The 26,313-nt window shown below is 41.9% G+C and overlaps 1 protein-coding gene across 1 annotated transcript in view; it reads left to right on the top strand.

Moving 5' to 3' along the window:
- Positions 1–26,313, top strand: part of FAM161B (FAM161 centrosomal protein B) — a 479,347-nt gene that overhangs the window by 264,098 nt on the left and 188,936 nt on the right. The window contains exon 5 of the mRNA XM_044074719.1: positions 535–659. Coding sequence (XP_043930654.1) covers positions 535–659 — 125 coding nt within the window. The remainder of the gene's footprint in view (positions 1–534; positions 660–26,313) is intronic.

The following is a 26,313-nucleotide window of genomic DNA, read 5'->3' as shown; positions in this document are numbered from 1 at the left end:
CTTCTCTGGAAAAAAACTACCCATCCAAGTAAAGCAAAGCTTCAACATCTCCGTATTCAACCACAACTTGGATCTCTGGATGAGTAATAGAAAATTTATCCCAGGACTAATCCCTGTACTACTAATGGGCAGAAGCATCTCCTGAATGCTTTATCCCATGTATGGGTTCCCTCATATTATCTACAGTTACTCTCACAAAGGGTAATATATAATTATCTACCATGGAATGGGTAATGCCAATCTAACACCAAATGGGATAAGTTAAATCAAGCACCAAAAGGGAAATTGGCTAGGCTTACAGTGGCCACACGGGCAGCAAGCCTAGAACTTACTTATGAACCTATGAACTCATTTTCTTGCTGAAATAGGCTAACTTAAACATCCTGTACAGCTGGCTGTTTGCCAATATGTAATCCTTCTTGCTAGTTAATTTGCTTGCATGTTGCATGCATTATGGGATAAGGAAAATAACTAAGTATATTTCCATCTAAAATAAATGCAAAATTTAACTGTCATGTTTTCCATCCTTTAAAGGACTCTAAGGTTGCTAAGAGTCAAATGACAAGTAGTCGACCGGGCAGCAGTTGTAAGTCACTCTCCACTGATACACTTCCTGTTTATATCTCAGATGCTGAAAAGAAACGACAGTTTGCTATCAGGTAAGTGGCATTTAGGGGATGACATTGCAGACGAGGACTATTATTCAGTAGCATATGTTCTTGTGTTACAAGGTACTGTATGTCGTATCTGTTCTGTCCTACTTTAGATCAGAAATGCCATTTTGGGATATAAGTAAACTTGTAGTAGAAAATCTAGTCTGAAAAACTAGAGAGCCTTGTGCCTGATGTGTCTGAGTATCACATCCATTGGGAAGTGTTACACTTTGTCTTGTGCTTAATGAGGGGTGTCAGAAATGTTTTATTATGTGAAATAGAAGACAAGAGCTATTTTGACTGTATGATTATGTTATATCTTTGCTAAACTCTGCATAAAGGGTAGGCATAACACAAAAACCATATGGTTTGCATCTCTACCAAATGTTTGAAATTCACACAGACTGTACAGATACAACTTCTAGAAGCATTTTCCAGAATGTTAAGTCATTTTTTGTTTTAAATCATCTTTATTGTAAAAAAAAACTTCAAACAATCAAGTAAAAATGCAGTAAATCATTACAGCAAATTAATGTCTCATAACATTTCATACTACAATTTGACTTCACCATATTATCAGTTATACAAAACTGATGAGATCAAATCTATACAAACTAAAATGTATCCCCTGTTGTTTATTCAGCCTTTTGGTGAAAAATCTCTCAACTCTTTTGTCCAAAAGCAATTCTATTAACTGTCTTTCCCAGTCAGCACAATTTTATCCTTTTTTACATACAATCCCACAAGGCAGTTGCATGACATAAAAAGTCATAGCTTGTGTCATTAAAACAAAACAAAAAAAATAAAAAACAGTAAAGAAAAGCTAGTGGAAAAAAGACAAACTAGAAAAAAACATCTTCTATAACTGTATGCAACCCCTCCCTTTATAAGTGGGTGTCCCTTTTGTTAACCCAGCCTGTCATTGTACCTTATATTTCCTATCATTCTTTATCCTTTCTGTCCCTTTGTGGTACCCTTGTTTGAAAATCTTAATTATTAAAATCTTCTCCTGACATCTTCTCCATGACTGTAAAGGTCCCTTTAATCTTCCCCCATCTTTTCCAAGCCTTTCAGTTAACTCCAAACTCTTATTTGTAATACCACTTCCACTTGAGTTCTTATTATTTTTTTCCATTTCCTTCTGATTGCCTTCTTATCTTTTGCCATTTACTTGGTCGTTATCACTTTACATTTATTTGCTATCTTTTCTTCATATCCTAATAATCATAGCTTTGGTGATAAGGTATTTTGTTCTCCCATTAGTTTGTGTAGTATATCTTCCATGTCTCCCTTGTATAGTATATTGTCCATGTCTCTCATATCTGTCTAACATCTGACACTCCCAAAATAGATTCATGTACTTCTTTCTGTCTTACATCTCCAATAGTGTCCATCCATTTCAGGGAACATAGCTGCCAATCTGGCTGGTGCATAGAAGTATTTACACAAATATTTTGCATTTCCTGGCATTGCTTCCATATATGGGGAGTGGGATTATCCTTGTCTACTATCCTTCTACTACTTGCACTCCTAATGCTGTTTCCCACTGTGCCTTCATATTTCCATTTTTTTCCCTGTTATCCAGTCCTTCCCTACTTTTAACTAACCAGCTTTACTTTTCTCTTCTTGTCTTTTATCTTCAATCTCCTACAGTATTTAAGGATCAGTTCACCTTTTTTAATACCCTTCTTCATTGTGTTCCACCTATTTTTATAACCCCTCATACTCCCATCTTAGGCAGTCTTTGATGTTATAACACTCCCTAACTTCCTCTCCTTTCCTTATATCCTGATCCTTCATTACTTGAGATGAGTACCTTACCTTCATTTGTCTCATTCTCCATCTCCGTAGAATATGTTTTGTCTTTTCATCCTTCTCTAAATCTCCTATCACGATCGTCATCTCATACCATGGTATCATTCCTGATTCCCTCACCTTTCTTTAAATAACTTTGGTGCTGACTAAGCCACTCTCTTTAACTCTTGCTTCCTGCTCTTCAATAATGCTGTCCATATGTCCCCTTGCCTCTGTCACTGTCTTTCTCTAGTCTTTATCATCTGTTTCCAGTCATCATCATATCTTGTATCAACCAATCGAAGCATATTGCGTACTATTAATGCCTGCAAGTTAACCTTTAAGTTCGGAACTCCCAGACCGCTCATTTCTTTTGATTGTGCCATTTTTTCCCACCCTACCCTCAGCTTTCCTCCTCCCCAGATAAATTCTTTGAACACCTGTTTCGCCTTTTTAAGATAGCTATTTTCCTGGCAATGAACAAAATACCTGCCCTGCATTGTCACATTGAGACATTATATTTATTTTCAACACTTGTACTCTCTGCATAATATCTAGCCCCAATACATTCCAATTCAGTAATTGCTGTTTAGTTTTGTTATAAATCTTTTCAAAAGTATTTACCTTTGTACCCTGTACTGTATTGGTTAGCCATATTCCTAAATATTTCATATTTTCCACCAAGAAGTGCCTTTCTTGCTGCCGCATATTTGTAACTTGCACCCCTATCCTTATTGCCTTTGCCTTTTCTTTGTTCATCCTGTATTCTGATTCTCTTCCAAACATCTGCAAGATCTCCCACATCCTTCTTTTATCTCAGTCATTATTGCTTATCATCAGTAAGATATCGCCCGCATATAGCACTATCATCTTTTCTTCCCTTCCCACTCATAGCCCTGTATATCTGAACTCCTTATTTGTGTCGCTAATGATTCAATTTATAATGCAGACAGTAGGGGGGATATTGGACAACCTTGCCTGGTACCTCTTTTAATGTCTATTTCCCCAGATAACCTTGGTCTTATTTTATTTTTGCTGTAGCTCCTGTATATAAACCCTCCAGTAGTCTAACCCATCCCTCTGGTGTACCTCTTCTCCATATTACTTTAAATAGAATCCCCCATATCAGATGCTTTCTCAGCATCTAAGGAGATCAGTGACAATGTGCATTAATCCCCCGTATCAGATGCTTTCTCAGCATCTAAGGAGATCAGTGACAATGCTCATTAATCCCCCGTATCAGATGCTTTCTCAGCATCTAAGGAGATCAGTGACAATGCTCATTAATCCCCCGTATCAGATGCTTTCTCAGCATCTAAGGAGATCGGTGACAATGCTCATTAATCCCCCGTATCAGATGCTTTCTCAGCATCTAAGGAGATCGGTGACAATGCTCATTAATCCCCCATATCAGATGCTTTCTCAGCATCTAAGGAGATCGATGACAATGCTCATTAATCCCCCATATCAGATGCTTTCTCAGCATCTAAGGAGATCAGTGACAATGCTCATTAATCCCCCATATCAGATGCTTTCTCAGAATCTAAGGAGATCAGTGACAATGCTCATTAATCCCCCATATCAGATGCTTTCTCAGCATCTAAGGAGATCGGTGACAATGCTCATTAATCTCCCGTATTAGATGCTTTCTCAGCATATAAGAAGATTGGTGACAATGTGCATTAATCCCCCGTACCAGATGCTTTCCCAGCATCTAAGGAGATCAGTGACAATGCGCATTCTTTTTCCTGAGCATCTCGTGTTATCAACATTGTTTTTATAATATCTACTGTTCGTCAACCCCCCACAAATCCTGTTTGATTATCCTTTATTAATTGTCTCATGATCTTCCCCATTCTATTTGCTATAAGTTGCATAAAACACTTATAATTACGATTAAGTACTGAGACTGGTCTGTAGGAGGCAGGATTTAAAGGATCAAAGTATGCTTTCCTTCCTAACTGATATGATTGTCTCCTTCCATGAGCCTGGAGAAGGAGCTCCCTCCAATATTCTGTTGAATAATATTAACCAACAGATTTTTATAACTTCTTTGCTTAATTGTCAGAATTCAGTAGGTATGACATTGCTTCCTGGTGATTTTCCCTTTGCTAACTTACTAAAAGCAACCTCAAGTTTCTTCTTTGATATTCATAATAATAAGGTTAATCTACTTGCCTGTCCCATGTGTACAGTCTCCAGCATTTCCAGTTCTTGCTCCTTCTTTTGGGTTCCCCATGGTGTAACTCTTGGTAATATTCCTCAAAGGCTACCTAAATTCCTTCTAATGTGTTCTCCTCTCGGTTTGACCCTTGTGTTTTGATCTTGTGTATTCCTTTCTGGACTGTTTCTTGCCTTAACCTCATCGTTAATATTCTCATTGCTTTAGGTGTCTTCATATTGAACATTTTTTCTGCCGCAATTCTCTTCTCACAGATTTTTTCATTTACACTAGGTTCTATTGTAATGCCACAAGCTCTGCTACTTAGGGACACAGGTGGACAGTGGTCTCACCTTCGATAACCATATCACCACAACAGTCAGGAAATCCTTCTATGTGGCACACCTCATCACTAAGGGCTTTTCATCCAGAAAAAAGGAGGTCATTGTCCCACTGTACTCATCCCTCATTAGACCCATTATAGAATACAATGCCCCATTTGGTATGTATCTCTCAAGACACCTGTAACAACTGGAAAGGCCAGAGAAATACCTCACTAAAAGAGTCACAGACCTGAAGCAGATGCCCTATGCTGACCGCCTTAAAAAACTCCAGCTATACTCTGTCGCATATCGTCTGCTCAGAGGTGATCTCTGCCTAACATACAAGGCCGTGTAAAACCCAGAGCTGTTGGACATGCTACACTTAAAGAAATCCCAATCCCTCAGAGCCACATGCTCCAGGGATCTAAACCTTGTCATCACAATAAACAAAACATACTGGAGGGATAGGTTCCTGACCCAGACTCTGGAATAAACTGCCCATACATGTCAAGCAGAGCGCCTCTTTGGCCCTCTTCAAAAGGAACCTTGACGATTGGATGGGAGAAAGGAAATTCACCCCGGGGATCATGTCAGTCGCCCTGCTGGACAGCGGTCCAGGGAAGTAAATAGTGTGGGAAGAAATAGCCAGGAAATTGTTATGGCTAGGCTTGTATAGGCCCTAGGGCTGATAGCCTAGTGCCAACCTATATTGAGTCCAAATTGGCCACATCTACTAGAGACAGTCATAACACCTTTTCATATATGTCCGTAATCCAAAGGTAGCACCCAGATCTGTTCAGAACTGGTGGTCAAGGGCACCACATATACAAATGCCGTATATATAGCAAACTTGCTGGCTGACAGATTCAGTGAAAATTTCACCCCTCTGTCCCCCATCAGTAAATCAGGACATTCCCAGTACCTGCCCCCTTCCCCTTATAACTAGAAATCAGGTAATCCCTGCTCTCTCAAAGGCAAAAATACAGCCTCCATGGGCCCTGATAACATCCCAGGCTGTATCCTACATGAACTCAGGCAGGAACTTGCAGCACCATTAGGCGTCCTATTCAACCAAAGTCTGAGTACCGGCTTTGTCCCAGCTGAGTGGAGGACAGCCACAGTCATCCCTTTTCACAAAGGTGGAGCGTCCACCGGTCTGGAAAATTATAGACCCATCAGCCTAACTGGCCTGATCTGCAAAGCCATAGAATGGATTATCATGGACCTCATTAACAAGGACATTCGCAGCCTCCAAACACTCGATCCCACGCAGTTTGACTTCAAGGGGAGGTCATGTCTGTTAAATTTGGTCGACTTTTTTGAGACAGTCACCAAAGCCATGGACAAGGGGAAGACAGTCCACACTGCCTACCTTGACCTGACCAAAGCCTTTGACAGTATTCCTCACTTGGGAATAATAGAAAAACTCTCTCAACTAGGCATCAATCCATATGTTACCAGATGGATAGCTAACTGGCTCACCGATAGAACCCACCTAGTCAAAATAGGGGAAGCCATCTCAAGCAGTAGACCTATATCGAATGGTGTACCCCAGGGTTCGGTATTGGGGCCTCTGTTATTTGGGATATACTTTTCTGAGGTGCAGGCCAAAACCAGTGGGCTATGGTTGACCAAGTTTGCAGATGACTGCAAGTTGGGTGCTGTCATCAATTCCCCTAGTGACATGGACATCCTCCAAGAGGGTTTCACCCAAACAAATGACTGGTGTCAGAAACATGGCCTCAAGCTGAATACAAAAAAATGCATCATTATCCACTTTGGGGAGAGTGACATCTCCACAAATGATCACATTAATAACAACGTCCTAAGCACACAATCAGTCATGAGGGATTTGGGCACCCAGATTGATAGCAACCTGACTTTTGACCACCATGTTGCTTCCATTGTACAGAAAGCTTTCTACATGGCCCACCTCGTAAGTAAGGGTATCTCATCCAGGGACAAGGAGGTCATAACATCACTGTATTCTTCCCTTGTAAGGCCCATTATTGAGTACAATGCACCATTTGGCATGTACCTCGCAAAGCACATGCAGCAGCTGGAGAGACCACAGAGGTTCCTCACCAGGAGAATCCAGGGCCTCAAAAATCTACCATACACAGATAGGCTAAAAACCTTATTCTCTCTACTCAGTTTCATACAGATTCCTCAGAGGTGACCTCTGTCTAGCATACAGGGTGATCTCGGACCCCGCCTTGATGGGACTGCTGCATATCCGCAAGTCAAGCTCCACTAGAGTAACCCACACTCGTGGCCTCAACCTGGTCTGTGACATCAATAGGACTTGTTGGCGGGACAGATTTGTGTCCCAGAGACTCCCCCATTTGTGGAATAGACTCCCCCTGCACGTCAAGCAGAGTACCTTTTTAAGAGCAATCTGGATAACTGGATGGGAAATAGAAAATACATCTCTGGGATTCCACCTGTGTCCCTGCTGGACAGGGGCATTGGGTGCTGATTTGTCTAAACATGGGCTAAACTCTTGACTAGGCTTATAAGGACCTCAGGACCAGTAGCCTAGTAACTTCCTATAATATTATGATCAGCGCCCTGCTATATTTTCCTCTCTCGAGCATTCTTTGCTTTATCCTATCTTGTATTGTAATCTTGGTTTTACCTTTGACTATATCCCATTGTGTTCCATTTATAAATCCCATTCCCTTGACTGCCTACTTATTATCTGTTTTATCCAGAGCTGATCCTCTTTTCTGTCCATCAGTCCCCCAGTACTCCCCAGTGTCTTTCTACATTTTCTTGTGGTGAGGCTATCCTTATAGCTAAAGCTGAATGATCTGACACTGTCAGCTGCCTTGTAATAGTGCTGTTTATCAGGTGTTCTTGCTCTTTTGAAATACAGCCTCTAACTAATATCTTCCAGCTATTATGATTACGACAATAATAAGTATATATCTCTGCTATACATTAGGCCTCACATCCCTCAAGTACCTTCCCTCTTTATTTAATCTTATTGCTCTTGGACCTTTATTGACCTCATCTTTACATGCTGTTAAATTCCAGTCTCCTATGTAAATCAGTAGTCCTTCCTGAAACCCTCCTATTCCCATCATTATTCCTCTTAATTCCTAATGGTAGATGCGTTGCTTTTACTGTTAATACTTCCCTTCCAAGTTTCCTTTTACTCCCGCTATTTTTCCTTTTGCTGTCTTCTGTCTTATCTGTTATTTCAAAGCCATCCTTTCCTCTTTAAAAGCAGCACTCTTCTTTTCCTGCGGACCCATGCCGAACTAGCAACTATGACATAGCCGCTTACTGTAAAGGTATTTTACTCAACAGCTGCCAAATCGGATGTGGTTTTAAGCCTTTAAATAGTACATTGCCTTCTGCCTTTTATTCTTGTCACAGAACCCATTCACGTTGCAAGAGACTATATCAAAAGATTCCTGTACGATTCCGTACGTCTCTTTACTGTTCTCCAATTTAGGTCCCCCATTCCGTTTGGAGCCCCTGTTGCTTTCCCCCTTGTCTGCCTTCCATTTACCTTTCTCTTCCCATTTTTAGCCTCTCTTTTAATATTCTTCCTGTTTCCAGTTTATGATAAAAGGATGGGTATCCACCCTCCCTCCCTTTCCCAGTTATAACCACATGCATATTTATAAAAAATTGAATCCACGTACTTTGCTGTACATCTTGACATCAAAAATATCTCCACCACTCTCTCTTTCTATGTCATAACCATAACAGTGTTCAGGTACTGCAGGTACTCCACTGGATCCACTGTCCATTGTCATCTTTCTTAAGTAAACTCCTTCTCTTCTTTCTACAAACTCCTCCCTGTCTATTCTTATATGATTATATTTTGCCTGAGACATCCATTGTATTTTATTTTTTCTGTTATTGCATCATGTGCGTCAGTCCACCCAGTTTGTCATGCTTCACCCCTCCACGTGAATCTATCACATCATATCCCTATTAAATGTAGTATGTCAAAGAACGGGGGAGAAATTGCTTACTTAAACTTGCCATATTCCTTGTTGGTATGAAGGACAAATACAATACTCTCAGCTTGTCCTTATTAATTAACACAATATTATGCAATATTGTCCCTCTGTTTGAGAGATATGCGCATAACTTAATTCAAAGCATGCAAACCCAATGTAATTGCCATGTGTATGTAAACTTATTTAAATATATTAAAAACCTATTTAAAAATATTGAAAATCTATTAATATATAGTATTATCCCCCATAGGAGAGATATTCACTTAATTTAATCTAAAGCATGCAAATCTAACATTAACATGTTGTACATATTTTCTTTTAAAATATTGCATACCAGTCTGTTTACGATGGAAACCCACATAATTGTTCATTTGCAAATGAATAATTCTATACAGTCAAGGCCATTCAATACCTTACAGTTTTATTATTTTCAGCACTGGATTGTTGCTTAGATCTTCTGTTCTTGCTGACCACTTTTTCTCCTTCTGGCTTCCTTAATCCATTGCACTGTTTTTACTAGCATTGGCATTTCTGAAAAAGTGAAAAAAACTAGTCTCTGTAACTAAATTATCTGTCTCAGTAGCGCTTTGTTTCATACATTAGTGAACTTCTATTACCCTGCCTATATTGTAGGTTAGTAGTTTTTTAACAAAGTCGAGGGCATCATTTAGATTACAGAATGTCCACACAGCTCCCTACACATGTCCTTATGGTCGCTGGATACAGCAGTCGCCATTTTATTCCCTTAGTCCGGCACTCTTTTACCACTGGCTGTATGGCATTCCTTTTCATTCTTGTCTTAAAGGAGTAGTCTTGATCCACATAGACCCTGTTCTCACCTAATTTTAGATGATTTCCCAGTTTCCACATTTCTCTTAAATGTTTTTCACTTAGTTTGAAAGTTTGCAAGTGGATTATTACTGGTCTAGGCTTATCTCTGTCTTCTGTCATATAGGTCTCCATACCATGCGATGAGCCCCTCTCTATCTTGATATCTTCCTCCTGTAGAGACCAGTCCACTTTGCCAAGACTACTCATTGTTTTAACACAGTCTCATAGGTTCATAGGTTCATAGGTTCATACTAGGCTATCTGCCCAAGGGCATTTATAAGCCTAGCCCATAGTTATGTGGCTTTCGCCACCCCTTTAGTTTGAATAAAAACTATGCCTATCATTTTGCTGTGCCTCTGTCAAGCAGTGACACTGAAGTAATCCCTGGGGTATATCTGCAATCTCCCATCCATTGGTCAAGATTCCTCTTGAACAAGGCCAGAGAGGTGCTCTGCCTCACATGTACCGGGATTTTGTTCCACAGCATAGGGAGTCTCTGGGTGATGAATCTGTCCCTCCAGCACGTTCTATTTATAACCGTGTCAAGGTTTAAGTCTCCGCCCTTGTGGTTCTGAGGGATCTAGATTTTTGAGGTGAAGCATATTCATCAAATCTGGGTTTGACATGGCCTTATATGTCAGGCACAGGTCACCTCTGAGCAAGCGGTATGAGACTGAATAGAGCTGGAGTTCTTTCAGTCGGGCAGCATAAGACATATTTTTGAGACCCTTTATCCTTTTGGTGAGGAACTTTTGGGGCCTTTCAAGCTGCAGCAGGTGTCTGGTCAGATACATTCGAGCGGGGCATTGTACTCAATCATAGGTCTAATGAGTGATGAGTACAGGGGCGATGACCTCCCTTGATCTAGATGTGAATCCCTTCATGATCAGGTGGGCGATATAGAAGGTTTTCCTAACTACTTTAGCAACATGAGTGTCAAGCGAAGGCTACTGTCAACTTGGGTCCCCAGATCCCTGATGACTTTTCTGTGCTCAGTGGATTGCCACCTATATGGTAGCTAGGGGTAACCTTGTTTTCCCGAAGGGTATGACTATGCATTTTTGGCGTTTAACTTCAGGCCATGGCTCTGGCACCAGTTATCCGTTTCTGTGAGGCCCTTCTGGAGGATATCTGTGTCAGATGTGTTTTCGACTATGGCCCAGTTTGCAGTCATCTGCAAACTTTGTCAGCCATAACCCTCCTGTGTTTGCTTGTACTTCAGAAAAGTAGATGCCGAACAAGAGTGGACCCAGGACTGAGCCCTGTGGGACACCACTTGTGACAGGCTTTGAGTCTGACATGGCTCCAGCAACTCTGACCCTGTGGGTTCTGTCACTTAGCCAGTTTGCAACCCATCTTGTGATGTATGGGTTTACATTCAAGCTGATGAGTTTTTCGATGATACCTGAGTGGGGTATTGTGTCGAAGGCCTTTGCCAGGTCGAGGTAGGCTGTATGGACTGCCTTTCCCTCATCAATGGCCTTGGTGACTGTCTCGAAAAAGTCAACCAAGTTTAAGAGGCAGGATCTGCCTTTGACAAAGCCAAACTGGGTTGGATCCAAAATCTGCAAGTTTCCTATGTCTTTATTTATGAGTTCCATTATGATCCTCTCCATGGCTTTGCAGATAAGGCTTGTCAAGCTAATGGGGCGGTAATTTCCAGGGTCTGTGGAGGCACCGCCCTTATGAAGTAGGACCACAGTCGCCGTGCGCCACTCCTTGGGTATGTACTCTATTTTCATAATTCTCTGTAATTCCCATCACCTTAATATTTTCCCTCCTAGTGTGGTCCTCTAGATCCACTGTTTTAACTTCTAGACATTCCAGTCTCATCTCCACAGCATCGAATGGTGTACCCCAGGTTTCGGTATTGGGGCCTCTGTTATTTGGGATATACTTTTCTGAGGTGCAGGCCAAAACCAGTGGGCTATGGCTGACCAAGTTTACAGCTCTTGATTCTCAGCCATTAATTCCGGGATGACTTTTGTATGCTCATTTAAACCATCTATGAATTCCTCCAACTTATAGGCTCATAGGTTCATAGGAGGTTACTAGGCTAATAGCCCTAGTGCCTTAACAAGCCTAGCCATGTAATACCCTTGTTCCTAGGTTGACCATGTTTAGATGGTCGTTGTTAGCAGAGCGAAACAGAGATTAGCACCAACCACCCCTATCCATGAGGGACATAGGGACTTTATTCAAGAAGAGCCGCAATCTATGGGAGACGTATCTCTCTCTCTCCAACATGTTCTGTTTATGTCACAGGCTAGGTTGAGATCCCTGGAGTGAGTGAGTCTTGTCCCATTTGATTTGTGGATATGCAGCATTTCCATGAGGGCAGGATCACAGATTGCTCTGTTGCCCAGGCACAGGTCACCTCTCAGCAGCCTGTAGGATACAGAGTACAGAAAAAGGGCCTTCAGTCTTTCCATGTAGGTCATGTTTTGGAGGCCCTCAATTTTCTTGGCTAGAAACCTCTGTGTTCTCTCCAGTTATTGCAGGTGTCTAGTGAGGTACATGAAAAAGGGAGCATTGTACTCAATTAGTGGTCTAATCAGGGTCAAGTGTAGAGGAGTTATAACATCCTTAGTCTTGGATGCAGTGCCCTTATTTATGAGATGTGCAACATAGAAGGCTTTCCTTACCAGTGTGGAGACATGGTGATTGAAGTTTAAATTGCTGTCAGTGTGTGTTCCCAAGTCTTTCACCACTGTGTTTGAGCTTAGAGGGGATGCTATCTATAGTGTAATTTACAGAGACCATTTGTTTGCGAAAGGGGGGATAATGATGCACGTTTTTGTGTTTAGTTTTAGACCGTGACTCTTGTACCAGTCATTGGTCTGCATTAGCCTCTTTTGTAATATGTTAATATTGTTGGGGGACTCATTGATTGCACCTAGTTTGCAGTCATCTGCAGACTTGGTAAGCCATAAGCCATGTACTTTTGCCTGGACATCAGTGAAGTAGATTCCAAATCGTAGAGGGCTCAGCACAGATCTCTGTGGTACACCACTGGTAACTGGTCTAATGGTGGAGGTAGAATCCCCAACTTTGACAGTATGCATTCTGTCAGTGAGACAACTTGCTACCCACTGGGTTAATCCCCAGCTGGTAGAGTTTCTCAATGATACCTGAGTGGGGGATTGTGTCAAAGGCCTTGGCTAAGTCAAGATAGGTGGCATGTACTGCTTTGCCCTCATCCAGGGCTTTGGTGACATTCTCGAAGAAGTCCACCAGGTTTAATAAGCAAGACCTTCCCATAACGAAGCCAAACTGGGTTGGGTCAAGAGTTTGGTGGTCGCATATGTTCTTGTTGATAAGATCCATGATGATTCTTTCCATGGCCTTGAAGATAAGGTTGAGTAGGCTTAGGGGTCTATGGTTCCCAGGGTTGGTTGATGGCACCCCTTTGTGTAAGGGGATTACTGTTGCTGTTCTCCACTCTGCTGGAACAAAGCCAGAGTTCAGGTTGTGGTTGAAGAGAGTGCCAAGCAGTTCCACTAGGTTTTGTTTTAGATTGTTTATTAAGCAGCCTTGGATGTTATCTGGTCCCTTGGAGGCTGTGTTTTTGGCCTTGGAGAGGGCAGATATTACCTGCTCTTTGGAGATGCTAGGTAGTGGACTGGTGACAGGGATGCTTTGGATGTGTCTGGTGGGGACAATGGGTGAAATGTGTGCCATATCTGTCCACCAGCAGGTTTGCATTTTTTTCGGGTTCAGTGTGAGTAGTACCATCCACAATCAGTTCAGCACATAGCTGAGCATTCCCTTTAAGATTTCGGACATAGCTAAAGAAAGTCTTATGATTGTCTTTAGCTATAGATTCTAATTTAGCCTCATAATTGGCTTTAGAGGACTTTACAAGATATCTGATTTGCTTGTTCAAGCTGTGGAGGATATTCTTCCTCTGGTGAGTAAGTACCCTCTTGTTCTTGGATAACAGTTTCTTCCTTTTGTTATGTAACCTATTTATACTTGCAGTCTACCAGCATGGCCTGTTTCTTCAGGAGGACCTGGTTTTGATCCTGACAGGTAAAGCCAAGTCTATACAGTTGTTTAAATGTCTATACAGGACATTTGTTTATTCCTCTGCATAGAAGTCATTGCTGGATGTATTAATGGGGGGTTTGAAACTTTTTATAACCTTGCTTAGTAGGCTAAAGTTTGCTTTGGAGAATTTTTGCAGTTTGTTTGCTCCTGTGGGGGTGTCCAGTCTGATCTTTACTTCAGGTGAGACAGGTTTATGGTCTGACCTCACCAGGGAGGGAAACACACAGAGGGTAGTGCAGTCACCCGCCATGTTGGTGACTACCAGCTCCAGGACATTTAAGCTCCTTGTAGGGGTGCAGACTAGCTGTTCTAGAGCATTTGAACTGACAAAGTCCAGGAACCTCAGGCTGATTGCATTTCTGCTCATGTATGTTTAAACTATGGAAGACTAGTTGAAATCTCCCAAGACCAAAGTGTTTGGCTATATAGGGAGTGATTCTAGCAAGTCCAGGTAGTCAATGTTTTTCTATTGGTTTATGTTGGGGGACCTGTAGCTAGCAATGATGTGTCAGGGTATTTTTACCTAAATTTAATTGTACCTGGAGTAGCTCTACAGAGTCGTATTGTTTAACCAGTCTCGAGGTGTATTTCAATTTAATAAAGATGGATACACCTCCACCTTTGGTTCTTTCACACTCATTTTGGGGTCTGAATATGTGGACATCATTGTAGCCTTGTATGGCAGGAGTGCTGCCTGCGGCCTTGAACCAAGTTTCAGTGACTGCACAGACATTGGCATCTTCCAAGGTGAGGAGTGCTTCCAGGGAGTGCAATTTTCTGATAAGGCTCCTAGAATTAAGCAGCATAACCTTACGTTTGTCTCGAGTGGATTTCTTTACTTCGGGAATGTTTTTGTTTTGACATTGCCTTTTCCTGGTTTTCCATACTGTCTAATAAAGTCTGTTTATCATCTCTTTTATTTCTTTCCAAGTAGTCTCTAAGATAATCCTCTCTGTCACTCTCTCACTATCCTGCAATGTCATGCTTACATCGCCCTCCCTGTGTCTGCTCACTTTCAGCCTTTTACTCTTCTTTGTCATGTATTCCACTGGGTCATCTGCGTATTACAGCAAAAAATTCTATCTCAATGTATCCAATACCTTTCACAGTTTACTGATTACTCTTAAATTTTTAATCTCAATGGCACAGCTCTGTGGAACACCACCCAACTAGTATCCTGCCATACCAGAGGTCTCCATTTAGAAGTCATTTATATGCCCATAAGTCATGAGTTATAGATGAGTTATAGTATTTGCACATGAAAGTAGCAATGTATGCCTACAGCCTGAAGTTCCCTGGACACTCCCCATCACCCCCTGCACACACACACACACACACACACACACACACACACACACACACACACACACACACACACACACACACACACACACACTTCTCCCAGGATCATCAGCCTAATGTTAAAAAACACTCATGATGGATTTCTTCTGAAAAGTGTATATATAGTATCCAGTTTACTTTTGATGCTAGTAGCTACCAGCAACTGCGCACAAACCAAATCTTGAACAAAAGATGTCTCTGGTGCTAATAACCTCCCCTAAGTTCACAGTTTCCTGGTATTAATAATTTGTTCCCTGCTGATTGCCAAGCCAGTGACAGCAGTAACAGTTCCCTGATGATAGTAGTCTACTTAGTATAGACTGTTACATTACAGATGTGTAACTTCAGAAGTCTGGCATGTCACAGAGGGTTAAAACTGTGAGCTGCAGTTCCTGTTTGATACCCTCAGCCCTCATTTGTCTACTTTGTGACCTTGAACACCTAACCAGTCACTGCTTAGAGGCAGCTGTGAATCTGAGCTAGTTTCCTGAATGGTCCCCGATACTGTAATCCTAGTAACTACCTATGAAACTTTGTATCTAGCCTACCCTTAAGATGCTGTTAGTACCATGCTGCCACCCTTTCTCAGACTTGTACTCTCTCCATCATCTGTCTCATGCCATCTTTAAAACATTGGTGAACCTACAGGCTACCAGCTTCTCTGGTAATATCTTCCATTTGTCCACCATCATTTCAATACAGAAGTTTGTCTTTGTGCCCAAGTTGAAATCGGTGCTCTCTGTCTGCCAGCTGTACTTCATTTTCCTTCCATTAGGTAGACTCCACATACTGTGCCCTTACTGTTTTATTTATTCAGATCATGTTTCTTCTCTGTGGGGTGAGTATATCCACTGCCATAACCCTTTGTCCTTACTTCCTCAGCTACAATATCTTCAATTTTTCCCCCTGTATTTGTTCAGTCATTCAACACATTTTATGTAGGCAAGACTGTATAGTAAATAACTGCATTAAGCTGGAGTCTGCAAGAAGCCATGGAGGTTTCTAGATGCTTTTCTGGAGTGTATTTTACATTTATTTTGTTTTGTTTTGTTTTGTTTTTAAGAAGATTTACATCAAATGATGGCCTAAACAAAGCTTTTGAATAATGGAAGAAATTCAGTTTTATTTTCAACTTTCATTATTCCCTGAATTCTTGTAACACACCCTAACTGACTAAGACTACATTGTAATAACTTAGATGGAAATAACTGCATTAAACTAGGGGTCTGTGGACTGCAAGACCCCTAGAAATGGGCGTTCTAGATGCTCTGTGGTGCATGTTACAATTATGTTAAGCATCTTTTCCATGCAATTATGACCTGAGCCAAAGTCATGACCAAAGGAACAAATTGAAGCTTGTTCTTCAACTTATGTTTTTCTGCTGAATCCTTTCAAAGCACCATGAATGGACAAGAGTACACCATAATAATTGTGGCGGAAATAAATGTATTAATGTCAGGGCTGTTGCAAGGGGGTTCTAGATGCTCCGAGATGCATGTTACAGTTGTTTTAACAACCTTTTGATTCAGTGATGGCCTTAATACAAAATGTGATTAAGGGAAGAAATTTGGTTTTGCACTTCAATATTGGTTTTCCGTGAATCCTTTCAACACACCCAAATTGATCAAGACTATGCTGTAATAATTAAATTAAGATGAGGGCCTACCTGCTGCTAGGCACCAGAAGCCATGGAGTTACAGATGCTCCGAGGTGAACTTTTTACCATGCTTTTGCTTCATGATCACCTGAACAAAAATTATACATACAGAAATCAATTTAATCATACTTTTTTTTTATTTCAAGGTAAAAGCGAGTTATTTCCAAGGCTTAATGCTCAAAGTCAGCCAAACAACAGTGCATAACGAGCCTAGAAGACAAATGCATGTGATACATAAGTTATTCCTAAAAATATTACCTGCTTCCATATACCACATTAAAACAGGTAGTCACTTTCTTTGTATCCATGCCCAGTGTTAAATTGAGCTGAAATTTAAGGGAGAAATTACCACAATTATATTTCAAGCCACTGCTGTCATATGTATATGCAGCATGCCTCCTCACCCCTATCCGCAAAAGCCTGCCACCTTTTACCCGCTGATATCACACCTACATAAAATTGAAAAAAAATAGAACATATGTTCTCTTATACATGTATAAACATAATGCTTCTTTACCATCCCCCAAAAGATAGCCACCTGTATATGCATCTGATGTTTGATTGTGAGGAAAATGAAAAACAAAAATAGTTACAGTAATGTTTCCAATTTACTTTTAGACAGTACACCTCTTCTGTACAAACCTCAGTGACCTTTTGTGTTCCTTCTGAAATCTGTAAGGAAAGTTAAAGAAATAATGACCACACCGTCCCCAGCCTAGCATAAGATGGCGACCCTCTGGGGTATGGGAGGAAAAATAAGGCAATAATGACATCATCCCTAGCTCCCCAAACAAGCTATAACCATTTCCTGTGTATGCCTGTCAGCAGGGCTCATTTTATATTAGGTGGGATTCGAAGCAGAGGTCACAACTGAGCCCATGTGTTAAAATTCATTGATACAGCCTTCTTATATGGAGCCTACCAGCCCCCTAAAAGCTTTGAAGGTCTGGGTATTCTGTGATGCATTTTATCCCTTTGGGAAATGGCTGTAAACTGAGCAAGTGACAAGAGGATCAGAGACAAAGACCCAAAATCAGCAGCAGATTGTATATATTGCTCTTGCATACTAAGATAGTTGCTAGTATAATAGGCTTTGCATTAACAAGCACCTTCTGAAGAATATGAAGTCTGAAGCTCATAGATTTGTCATTATTTAGTGACTGTGATCCACAACACTTCATTGGAAAACCACAAAGTTTATGAGGACACCAGAGGTAAGACTCAGAATATATGTCCTCTATACATACACACACAAACAAATACACACATGCATGCACATACACACATGCACATACACACACACACACACACACACACACACACACACACACACACACACACACACACACACACACACACACACACTTATGACCATATTCTTCAGAAGAGGTTGCAATTGATGAAGTCTGAAACTCATATGTCTACCATTATTTAGTGACTGCAATACACAATAATCTGCCAGAAAGCCACAAATTTTACAAGCAACAGACAAAATTCCTCGCTTCTTTGCTTATGAATTCTGGACAAGGCAAAAATAACAGTGGACACAATTAGAGTTAGCTTTTAGATTTTACTTAAATTAACTTAAAATGTTAATAGATTAACAGTTATCCATAATTCCTAGAAAAAGAAAACAACTTACCAGAGAGCCTTAGCATAGGCTCAGCGTCCAATTCAGCCAATAGTGGGTAACTCTGCACTGGCCAGCAGTTGTTTCTTGGATAACTCACTTAGCTCTCCAGCTTCCTCTGATGTAGTCCTTTCAACAACCATGAAATGGGGGTTAGCCACATCCTCTTTGGCTGCTCCAGTGTCCAGACTGAGCATGGGAGAATCATCCTAATGGGAAAATCATCAGCATTTATTGGGGCATGGAAACACCAGGAGGTGCTGAACGATGTAGCCAGATAAAAAGATCTTTTAATGAGGCAGAAGTTCCTTCTCCTAGTCAGTCTTCAGGGATACTTGTGAAGAAAAAAAAAGTTAAAATTGTTTTAGCTGAAAACATGGTATCTATAAAAAAAGATGATTTTCTTACTTTAGCCAATAAATTGTTAAAGATAGTTAATCTTGATATTCAAACTACAGTATCTGAGGAGGAAAGGTCAGTTCTGATAAAGACAGAAAGAGGGCTTTATCTCCTGCAGATTCTCAACCCCAAATCTCAGATTCTGTGAAAATGTGGTCCTCACAACTTCTTTTGGAGTTTTTTTTTTCTTTTCTCAGATCACAGCCAGGATGAATTAGCTCTTCTTATGTGAATGAGTAGATGTTCCCCTGAATTGAGGACATATTATGGCATATTACAAGTAACATACCTCATTCTATTGTCCACTCAACTAGATCCATGGCCACTTCATCTGCTTTTTTGGTCAAGGACTTCTAGCGATGATATTTGCATGGCAGCCACATGGTCCAGTGCTCATACCTTTGTTACTCATTACAAATTGGATCTAATATCCAAAAGCAGGGCTGCCTTTGGCTCAGCGGTTTTCTGGAATATCTTTCCATGAGGGCCATCCAAGATTCACGTAGTTGGGAACTCTGTCCCATTTGTTGAGGAAGAATGAAAAGGACAACATCAGATTTGAAAGTTATGTACTCACTATAACTAGGCATCTGTGTTGTCATTTCAATTCTTCCTCAACAAATGGGACAGAGTTCCCAACTACGTGAATCTTGGATGGCCCTCATGTCTTTAACAAATATATATCTCAAACTATTCCATGTATTGTTTGCTCCAACAAACTCAAAATTTTATTCAGTTCCTCCACAGTTGTTTATTTATTTATTTATTTTTGCAATTGTTCCTTTTGTTCCACTGTAACCTTGTTTACTGGACACTCCTTCTGTATATTAATCTGTTCTTTATGCAATTCCTGCACATATTCCATAACTACCCCCATTATCCATTCCTGCATTACCATAAAGCTATTCATCAGAATCTCTTCCCTTTTATTTGATTTTTTAACGGGACTAATTCCATCTTTTCTAACTTTCAAAAAATATTTCTCTTTCTTAATCATACTAACAAAAAACAACTGGTAAATAAAAACAAGCAAAGCTTCAAAAATATATATATATATATATATATCCAGTTAAAGCTCCGAGTGAAGAAATTAAGCCCTAACGTCGTACATGTAATCTAAACAACCATGTTTATTTTGAAGCACTTTTCGTTGCTGGTATCCAGCAACTTCCTCAGAAAAAACTTTGAAAAGGGTTTTGTGTGGGAGTTTGAGTGTGTCTGAATGTGTGGATGTATGTATATGTGTGATGTTTGCGTGTGTGCAAAGGACTGTGAAATGTGTGGGTGTGTGTTTTCTTTTTGTGTCTGTGCGATCTCGGAGTCAGTATATATAAGTAGGGGGGTGTGGGGGTGCAGGGGGGCTTGCCCCTCTGCTTACATGTAGTGTAGTGTACGTTTGTTTGTGTTTTTATGTGTTTTGTTTGTTGTGTGGGTTGGACGATGTATGTGTTGTGTGGTGTATGGTTTGTATGTGTTCGTGACTGTGTGTTTCACGATTGTGTGTTGTCGGGATTATGGACATTCGACTTTCTGATTTTGAAATACTGAAATTCCGTCTTTCAGTGTTTCAAAATTATAAAGTGAATCCCTCTGTTGCTATATTCACTACATCTAGTTAAGTTGGTCTAGACTTTGATTTCTATTTTCTAGTAATTGCTTTTTTGGCAGCCACCATAATTAGACTCAGCAAGGCTTTACTATGTCTAGGCAAGTCCGCTTCTATATCATAGCTCAAAAAATCATCTCCCCAGTCAATCCAATCCACTCACCCAGCATCTCTTATAGAGCGGTTCGAAGAGAATCCCTAAAGTTGGCTGGCTCACTACACCCCCAAAAAATATGTTCCCAGCCACCTCTTTCTTGCCCGTCACACCTCCAACATTTGCTATCCACTTGAGGAAAAATTCTTTGGAGTCTACTTGGGGTATAAAAATACCTATGTAAATACTTCCAGGCAAAGATCCTAAATCTTCTAGACTTTGTTGCATATTTGGGAGATATTCATACATCCTCCCATTGTCTCTTTGTGAATTGCTTATCCAGTCTCTCTTCCCAATCCTTCCTAAGCTCCTCTGATTGACTCTTATAATTATCATGCAATATTTTATATGCTCTACTAATTATTTCTTTTTTAACCTTTGTTCTAGATTCTATTAAAAACTCTACCAGTGCTGGTCTTTCAGTTAGGACCCCCCTATTTATTTCTCTTTACCTATACTCTGATATCAATCCTTGATAGGGAAGGCAATCTCTAACTTGCAGTCCAAATAAATTCTTGGCCTCTTCCCATTATATTACCTTACCCTTTCTAGTTATTTGCTCCCGATACCTTGGTTCCTTTGCCAGTTTTCTTCAATAAGTTCCAGCCCCCTCTTGCCTGTTATGTGTATCCCTAACCGCAGTCATCCCTATCGGCAGAATCTCTTTTCTCCATTCTCATGCTGGTTTAGTTCTTAGAATACTCGCTGCTATTTTATGAATGTAATACTTTGTATGATTTTTGTTGTTCTTAAGAGTCTGCATCCAAAATCCCAATATCTCCTTATTTATTGAGCTTCCCCCATGTCATCATTTCTTTCCACTTTGAATTATAAATATTATGTAGTCCTATCTTGCCGTAATTTTTGCTGGATGAGTTCGGCGCTGATATTCAGCTCTGACTCGGCTGATACTAAAGCTCGAGAGCTTTTACTGGCTTGAGGCTAACCCCTATCTCATGATGCCTCATGGCAACTCCCCAGATCTCGTTTGTCACGAAAGCTTCGAGGTTGTCGCCTTACTGGCTCGTTGGCCAAGTAAAAGATTTATTTACTAAATCTTGCTTTTTTCTGCACCTTTTTTCCTTATCTTTGATTCCTTGTAGTTTCTAGCTTATTGTGTTATTGTACTGAGTTGTTTGACCCCTATTTCCCCCCCATAGGATTGTACGGCCTGTTTCAGTTAGAGGGCCGTAGTTGCCCATTTAAGTTAGAGGGCCTTTGCTCCCTGTGTTTGTTTCTTCAAAAAAAAAAAAAAATTATAATAAACAAATAGAATCTTTCTTTCTCTATCTTTACTGTTCTTGTTGGTATTGTTATCAGTAGATAGTAGCTTAGTATAGTTAGTGTTGGTGTTTTTTCTAGGTAGCTTCTTAGTTTGTTCCTGTTAGCATGTCTAAGGAGAAGGACAGAGAACACAAGGACCATCGCCCTTCGGGGTTTAAAAAATGTGATAAATGTTCACAAAAGATGTCTTTGACAGACAGTCACACTAGCTGTGTGTACTGCTTAGGTGAAGCACATTTACAAGAGCCCTGTACTTTTTGCCGTGCCTTCAGTACCAGGGTTTTGAACGAGAGGAAATGAAAATTGATAGATAGGGGTCTTATGACCAGTTACTTTCAGGAACAGCTGGAACTTGATCAGACAGCTCCTAAGACTTCTGAACAACCATCTTCGGCTCCAGTTTCAGAACCGTCGAAAAAGTTCAAAGTGTCGGAGCCAAGGAGTTCTGGCTCCGATTCCGCTTCTTCTCTATCAGTACCGTCGGTCTCTTCGGTGCTGAGGCAACCTTCGGTACCGAGACAATTACCTGACATTGACCCTGTCTCACATACCTTGAGATCGCCTATTTTGGAGAAGAGGAGATCTCCTTCTGTCTCCACCCGATCCTCCAGGACACTCTCGGATGAGAACATCAAGCTGGTGAAGAAGTTGCTTTCTGACCCAGCTCTGGCAAGAAAATTGGCCCCTCTGGACCCAAAGACTTTGGAGCCGATCCTTTTGCAAACCACTGCTCCTTCTCTGACTGCTTCGCTCTCAGAGCCAATCACTTCAGGTTCTTTGATGTTGGATCCGTCGGTTCCGAGGATTGTTCCTGCTTCCTCGGAACTGATAACTCTATCCTCAGTGGCTCAGTCAGGAGCCGAGGGATCTGGGAGCCGACCCTCTTGAGTCGACTCCGAAGGAGATAGTCACCCTGGGTTTTCTTCTGAACTGACCCTCCCTCTCGACACTTCGGCTCGACTCAGCTCGGTTTCCACATCTGCTTTGGAGCCAATCCCCCTTGCTCAGTGCCAACCATCCATCTACTCGGAGCAGAGGTCTTCCTTGGAGCGGGGGGGGGGCCTTTGAAGCAATAGAGAAGGCTTTATCCTCTACAAAAGCCATACCTTTGGAACCTATGCCCCCACCAGCAGCTGGCAGCAACCTCTTCTCCCCTGCCACCCCCACAGCATAGAGAGCCAGAGACTCAAGCAGCCCCCATTGGAGGTGCCCCCTCTTCCGAGACCTCCCCATATTATCCCACTGGAGAGCTCCCTCGGAAGAGACTTTGTAAGAGGAAGCATGTTGACTCACCTGAGTCTGTCACATCTGACACTGATTTGGAGGAATCAGAAGGGTCCCGTGATCCCCCCCCCGAAGATGTCTCTTTTTCTGGCATCCTAGAAATCCTTAGACAGAGAGGTGATTGGAAGACCTCTAACTCTACTGAGGCCGAATCAGTGTATCTTGAGGCCTTTGGTTCCCGACCTTCCACCTCCTGGGTGACACCTCCTTATGACCAGCTCTTAGGGGTCATATCATGGAAAACCTTGACCTCCCCAGACACAGTGGAGCCCATCCTGAGGAGGCCAAACAAATTCATGACTGCACCAGAAGACAAGTCCTTTCTTTCCAAAGGAGTTCCCATTGATGCTATGGTGGTAGAGTGGCCACCAAGAAGGAGTCGTCCGAAGCTTCTTCTAATATCCATCCTCCTAACAAGGAGTCCAGGACGATGGATAGGTATGGAAAGCGTACCTTCTCTTCAGTGGCATTTACTCTAAGATCACTGAATTACCTTACCCATTTCACTCGACTTCAGAGGGATCTCCTGAAGGAGTTGGGAGATACCCTTTAGGGTTCAGTAGCTCTGGGATCCACGGATAAGATTTCTGTGCAGCTCCCCACCCTTACGTCGATAGCTAACTCCTTCATGAGGCTGATTTTGTATGCAGCAGATGGAGCGTATAGGGCAGCTGCAGCAGGAATCTCTCTCAGGAGACATTCTTGGATGCGCCTTTGCAGCTTCACGGAATCCTTTAAGTCTTCCTTCACCAACGTCCCCTTTGATGGTTCATCTCTTTTGGGACCTCAGGTGAAAGAGACCTTGACCAGGTGCGAGCAGGAAGGGAAAACCTTATCTGCTGTCGGAGTCTGTTTCTGCCTTCCTTCTAGACCCTATCCCAAGGGTAATACAGGAGGGAAAATGTGGTTCCATAAATCCCAAAAAGGTTTCCCTCAGGCACAAGGTCTCAACCCTCCCCTAGGGGCAGAGGGAGAGGATATAATGGAAGACGCCGTCCTTGTGGCAGAGGAGGTCTGCAACACCAGGGAGATAGAGAAACCTTCTCTGATCATCCCTTCCATTGCCCCTGAGGGGTTGCCCGACTGTCCGTCTCTGGAGGCAGTTGGGGGTCATCTATTGCAGTACCCAAGTGCCTGGCTAAACATTTCACAAGATCTTTGGGTACAGACCATAATATCCAGAGGTTATCTGATCCCCTTTGTTTCTGATCCCCCAGTAAACCGGTCTCTACCAGACGTGCCACCCAATCAACTAGACTGTGCAACATCAGAGGTCATCTCGTTGCTGCAAAAAAGAGTCATCCAAGAAGTCCCCACAGAGCAAATAGGATCTGGAACTTACTCTCTATTCTTTTTAGTTCCAAAAAAGACAGGGGACTGGAGATGAATCCTAGATCTCAGCAGACTCAACAAGTCTGTAAAGAAATCGAAGTTCTGAATGATCACTCTGCGGTCGATATTTCCCTTTATCAGGAAAGACAATTGGATGTGCTCAATAAGTCTTCAGGATGTGTACTACCACATCAAAATGGACAGGCACTCCAGAAGACACTTACGCTTTTGGCTGCGAGCCAGTCATTTTCAGTTTCGAACACTGCCCTTTGGCCTCACTACAGCCCCCAAAGTGTTCACCAAATGCATGGCAGTGGTAACGGCTCACCTGAGACGTCAAGGATTCCAGGTATTTCCATACCTAGACGACTGGCTCCTCACTGCTACCACCAAGGTAGCATCAACTCATCAGAACTAGGGATGAGACTCTATCCTTGTGCACCAGTTTAGCCATCACAGTCAACCTAAAAAAAAATCAGCCTCATCTCCATTGCAGCACATTGTTATCTTAGGTCAGAAATAGACTCAACCACCATGTCAGCAAGACAAACACCAGAAAGAATAGAATAATTACGCAACCAAGTCAGATCGTTGCTAAACAGTCAAAAAGTTCAGGCCAGGGTAGTCCTTCAAGTCCTAGGGACCATGGCTTCCTCCATTCTATTAGTTCCTCTAGCCCGTCTGCATATGAGTGTTCTTCAGTGGCTACTATTTGCCCAATGGTCAATGCAAGATCTTCCCCTGTCTCATCAAATTCTTATCACAAACACCTGCAAGAAGGATCTGACGTGGTGGTTGCATACAGAACAACTTCTCTTAGGTCGTCCACTTGTTCCTCCTCAAGAAAAGGCAGTTTTGACCACTGACGCCTCCCAGATAAGGAGGGGGGGCATTATCTGGGAATGACAGTCCAAGGTACTTGGCAGAACCACAGGAACCACTTGCACATCAATGTTCTGGAGATGAGAGCGGTGCTGTATGCGTTGCAAACACTTCACAGCTCTCTTCCAACCGGAACAATTGCGATTCAGTCAGACAACATGTCTATCGTGTGGTACATAAACAAGCAAGAGGGAACCAAAGACATTAAGAGTTTGGAAATGGGCGATGGACACACAATGCTTTCTGGTAGCAACGCACATTCTGGGGAAGTCTAATGTGATAGCAGACAAACTCAGTCGGTCCCTGAATGCAGAAGTTGCAAAAGAGATATTTCACAGATGGGGCCAGTCTTGCTGCAACCTATTCGCCATACACCTGAACACTAAATGCAGCAACTACTTTGCCCTAATTCTCCATCTGGGGATGTCACCCAGGGATGCTCTAGTCCACGATTGGCCCCCAGGACTTCTTTATGCCTTCCCACCCTTTCCTCTCATTCCAAAGGTAATACAGAAAGTAAAACAGTTGAAGAGTACCCTGATCCTTATTGCTCCTTACTGGCCTCACCAAATCTGGTTTCCCTTTCTGTGGCCCTACCTATTGGAGGAACCATGGATTCTGGAACCATCTCCAGATCTACCGATTCATCAATCGGGGCAGTTCCACCTGTCCATCCACACCCTACAATTGACAGCATGGCTGCTCCAGTTCCACGAATAGCCAGGTGCATTTCCCTTTCACCTTCTGTCAAACACATTCTGATTTCTTCCCACAAGCCTTCCACTAGGACGTTATACTCTAGCAAATGGAAAAGGGTCTCCATTTGGGCTGTAAACCAAAGCTTAGATCCCTATACAACTCCTATAGAATCTATTTTGTCCTTTCTTGCATCCATCTTCCATGAAGGGGCTGCAGCCACTACAGTTAGAGTCCAGTTAGCTGCCATCTCTAA

This window comes from Protopterus annectens, chromosome 6.part0, assembly GCF_019279795.1.
Source record: "Protopterus annectens isolate FY-2018-M chromosome 6.part0, PAN1.0, whole genome shotgun sequence".
Taxonomy (NCBI): Eukaryota; Metazoa; Chordata; order Ceratodontiformes; family Protopteridae; genus Protopterus; species Protopterus annectens.
This window is presented reverse-complemented; position numbering and strand designations above follow the sequence as displayed.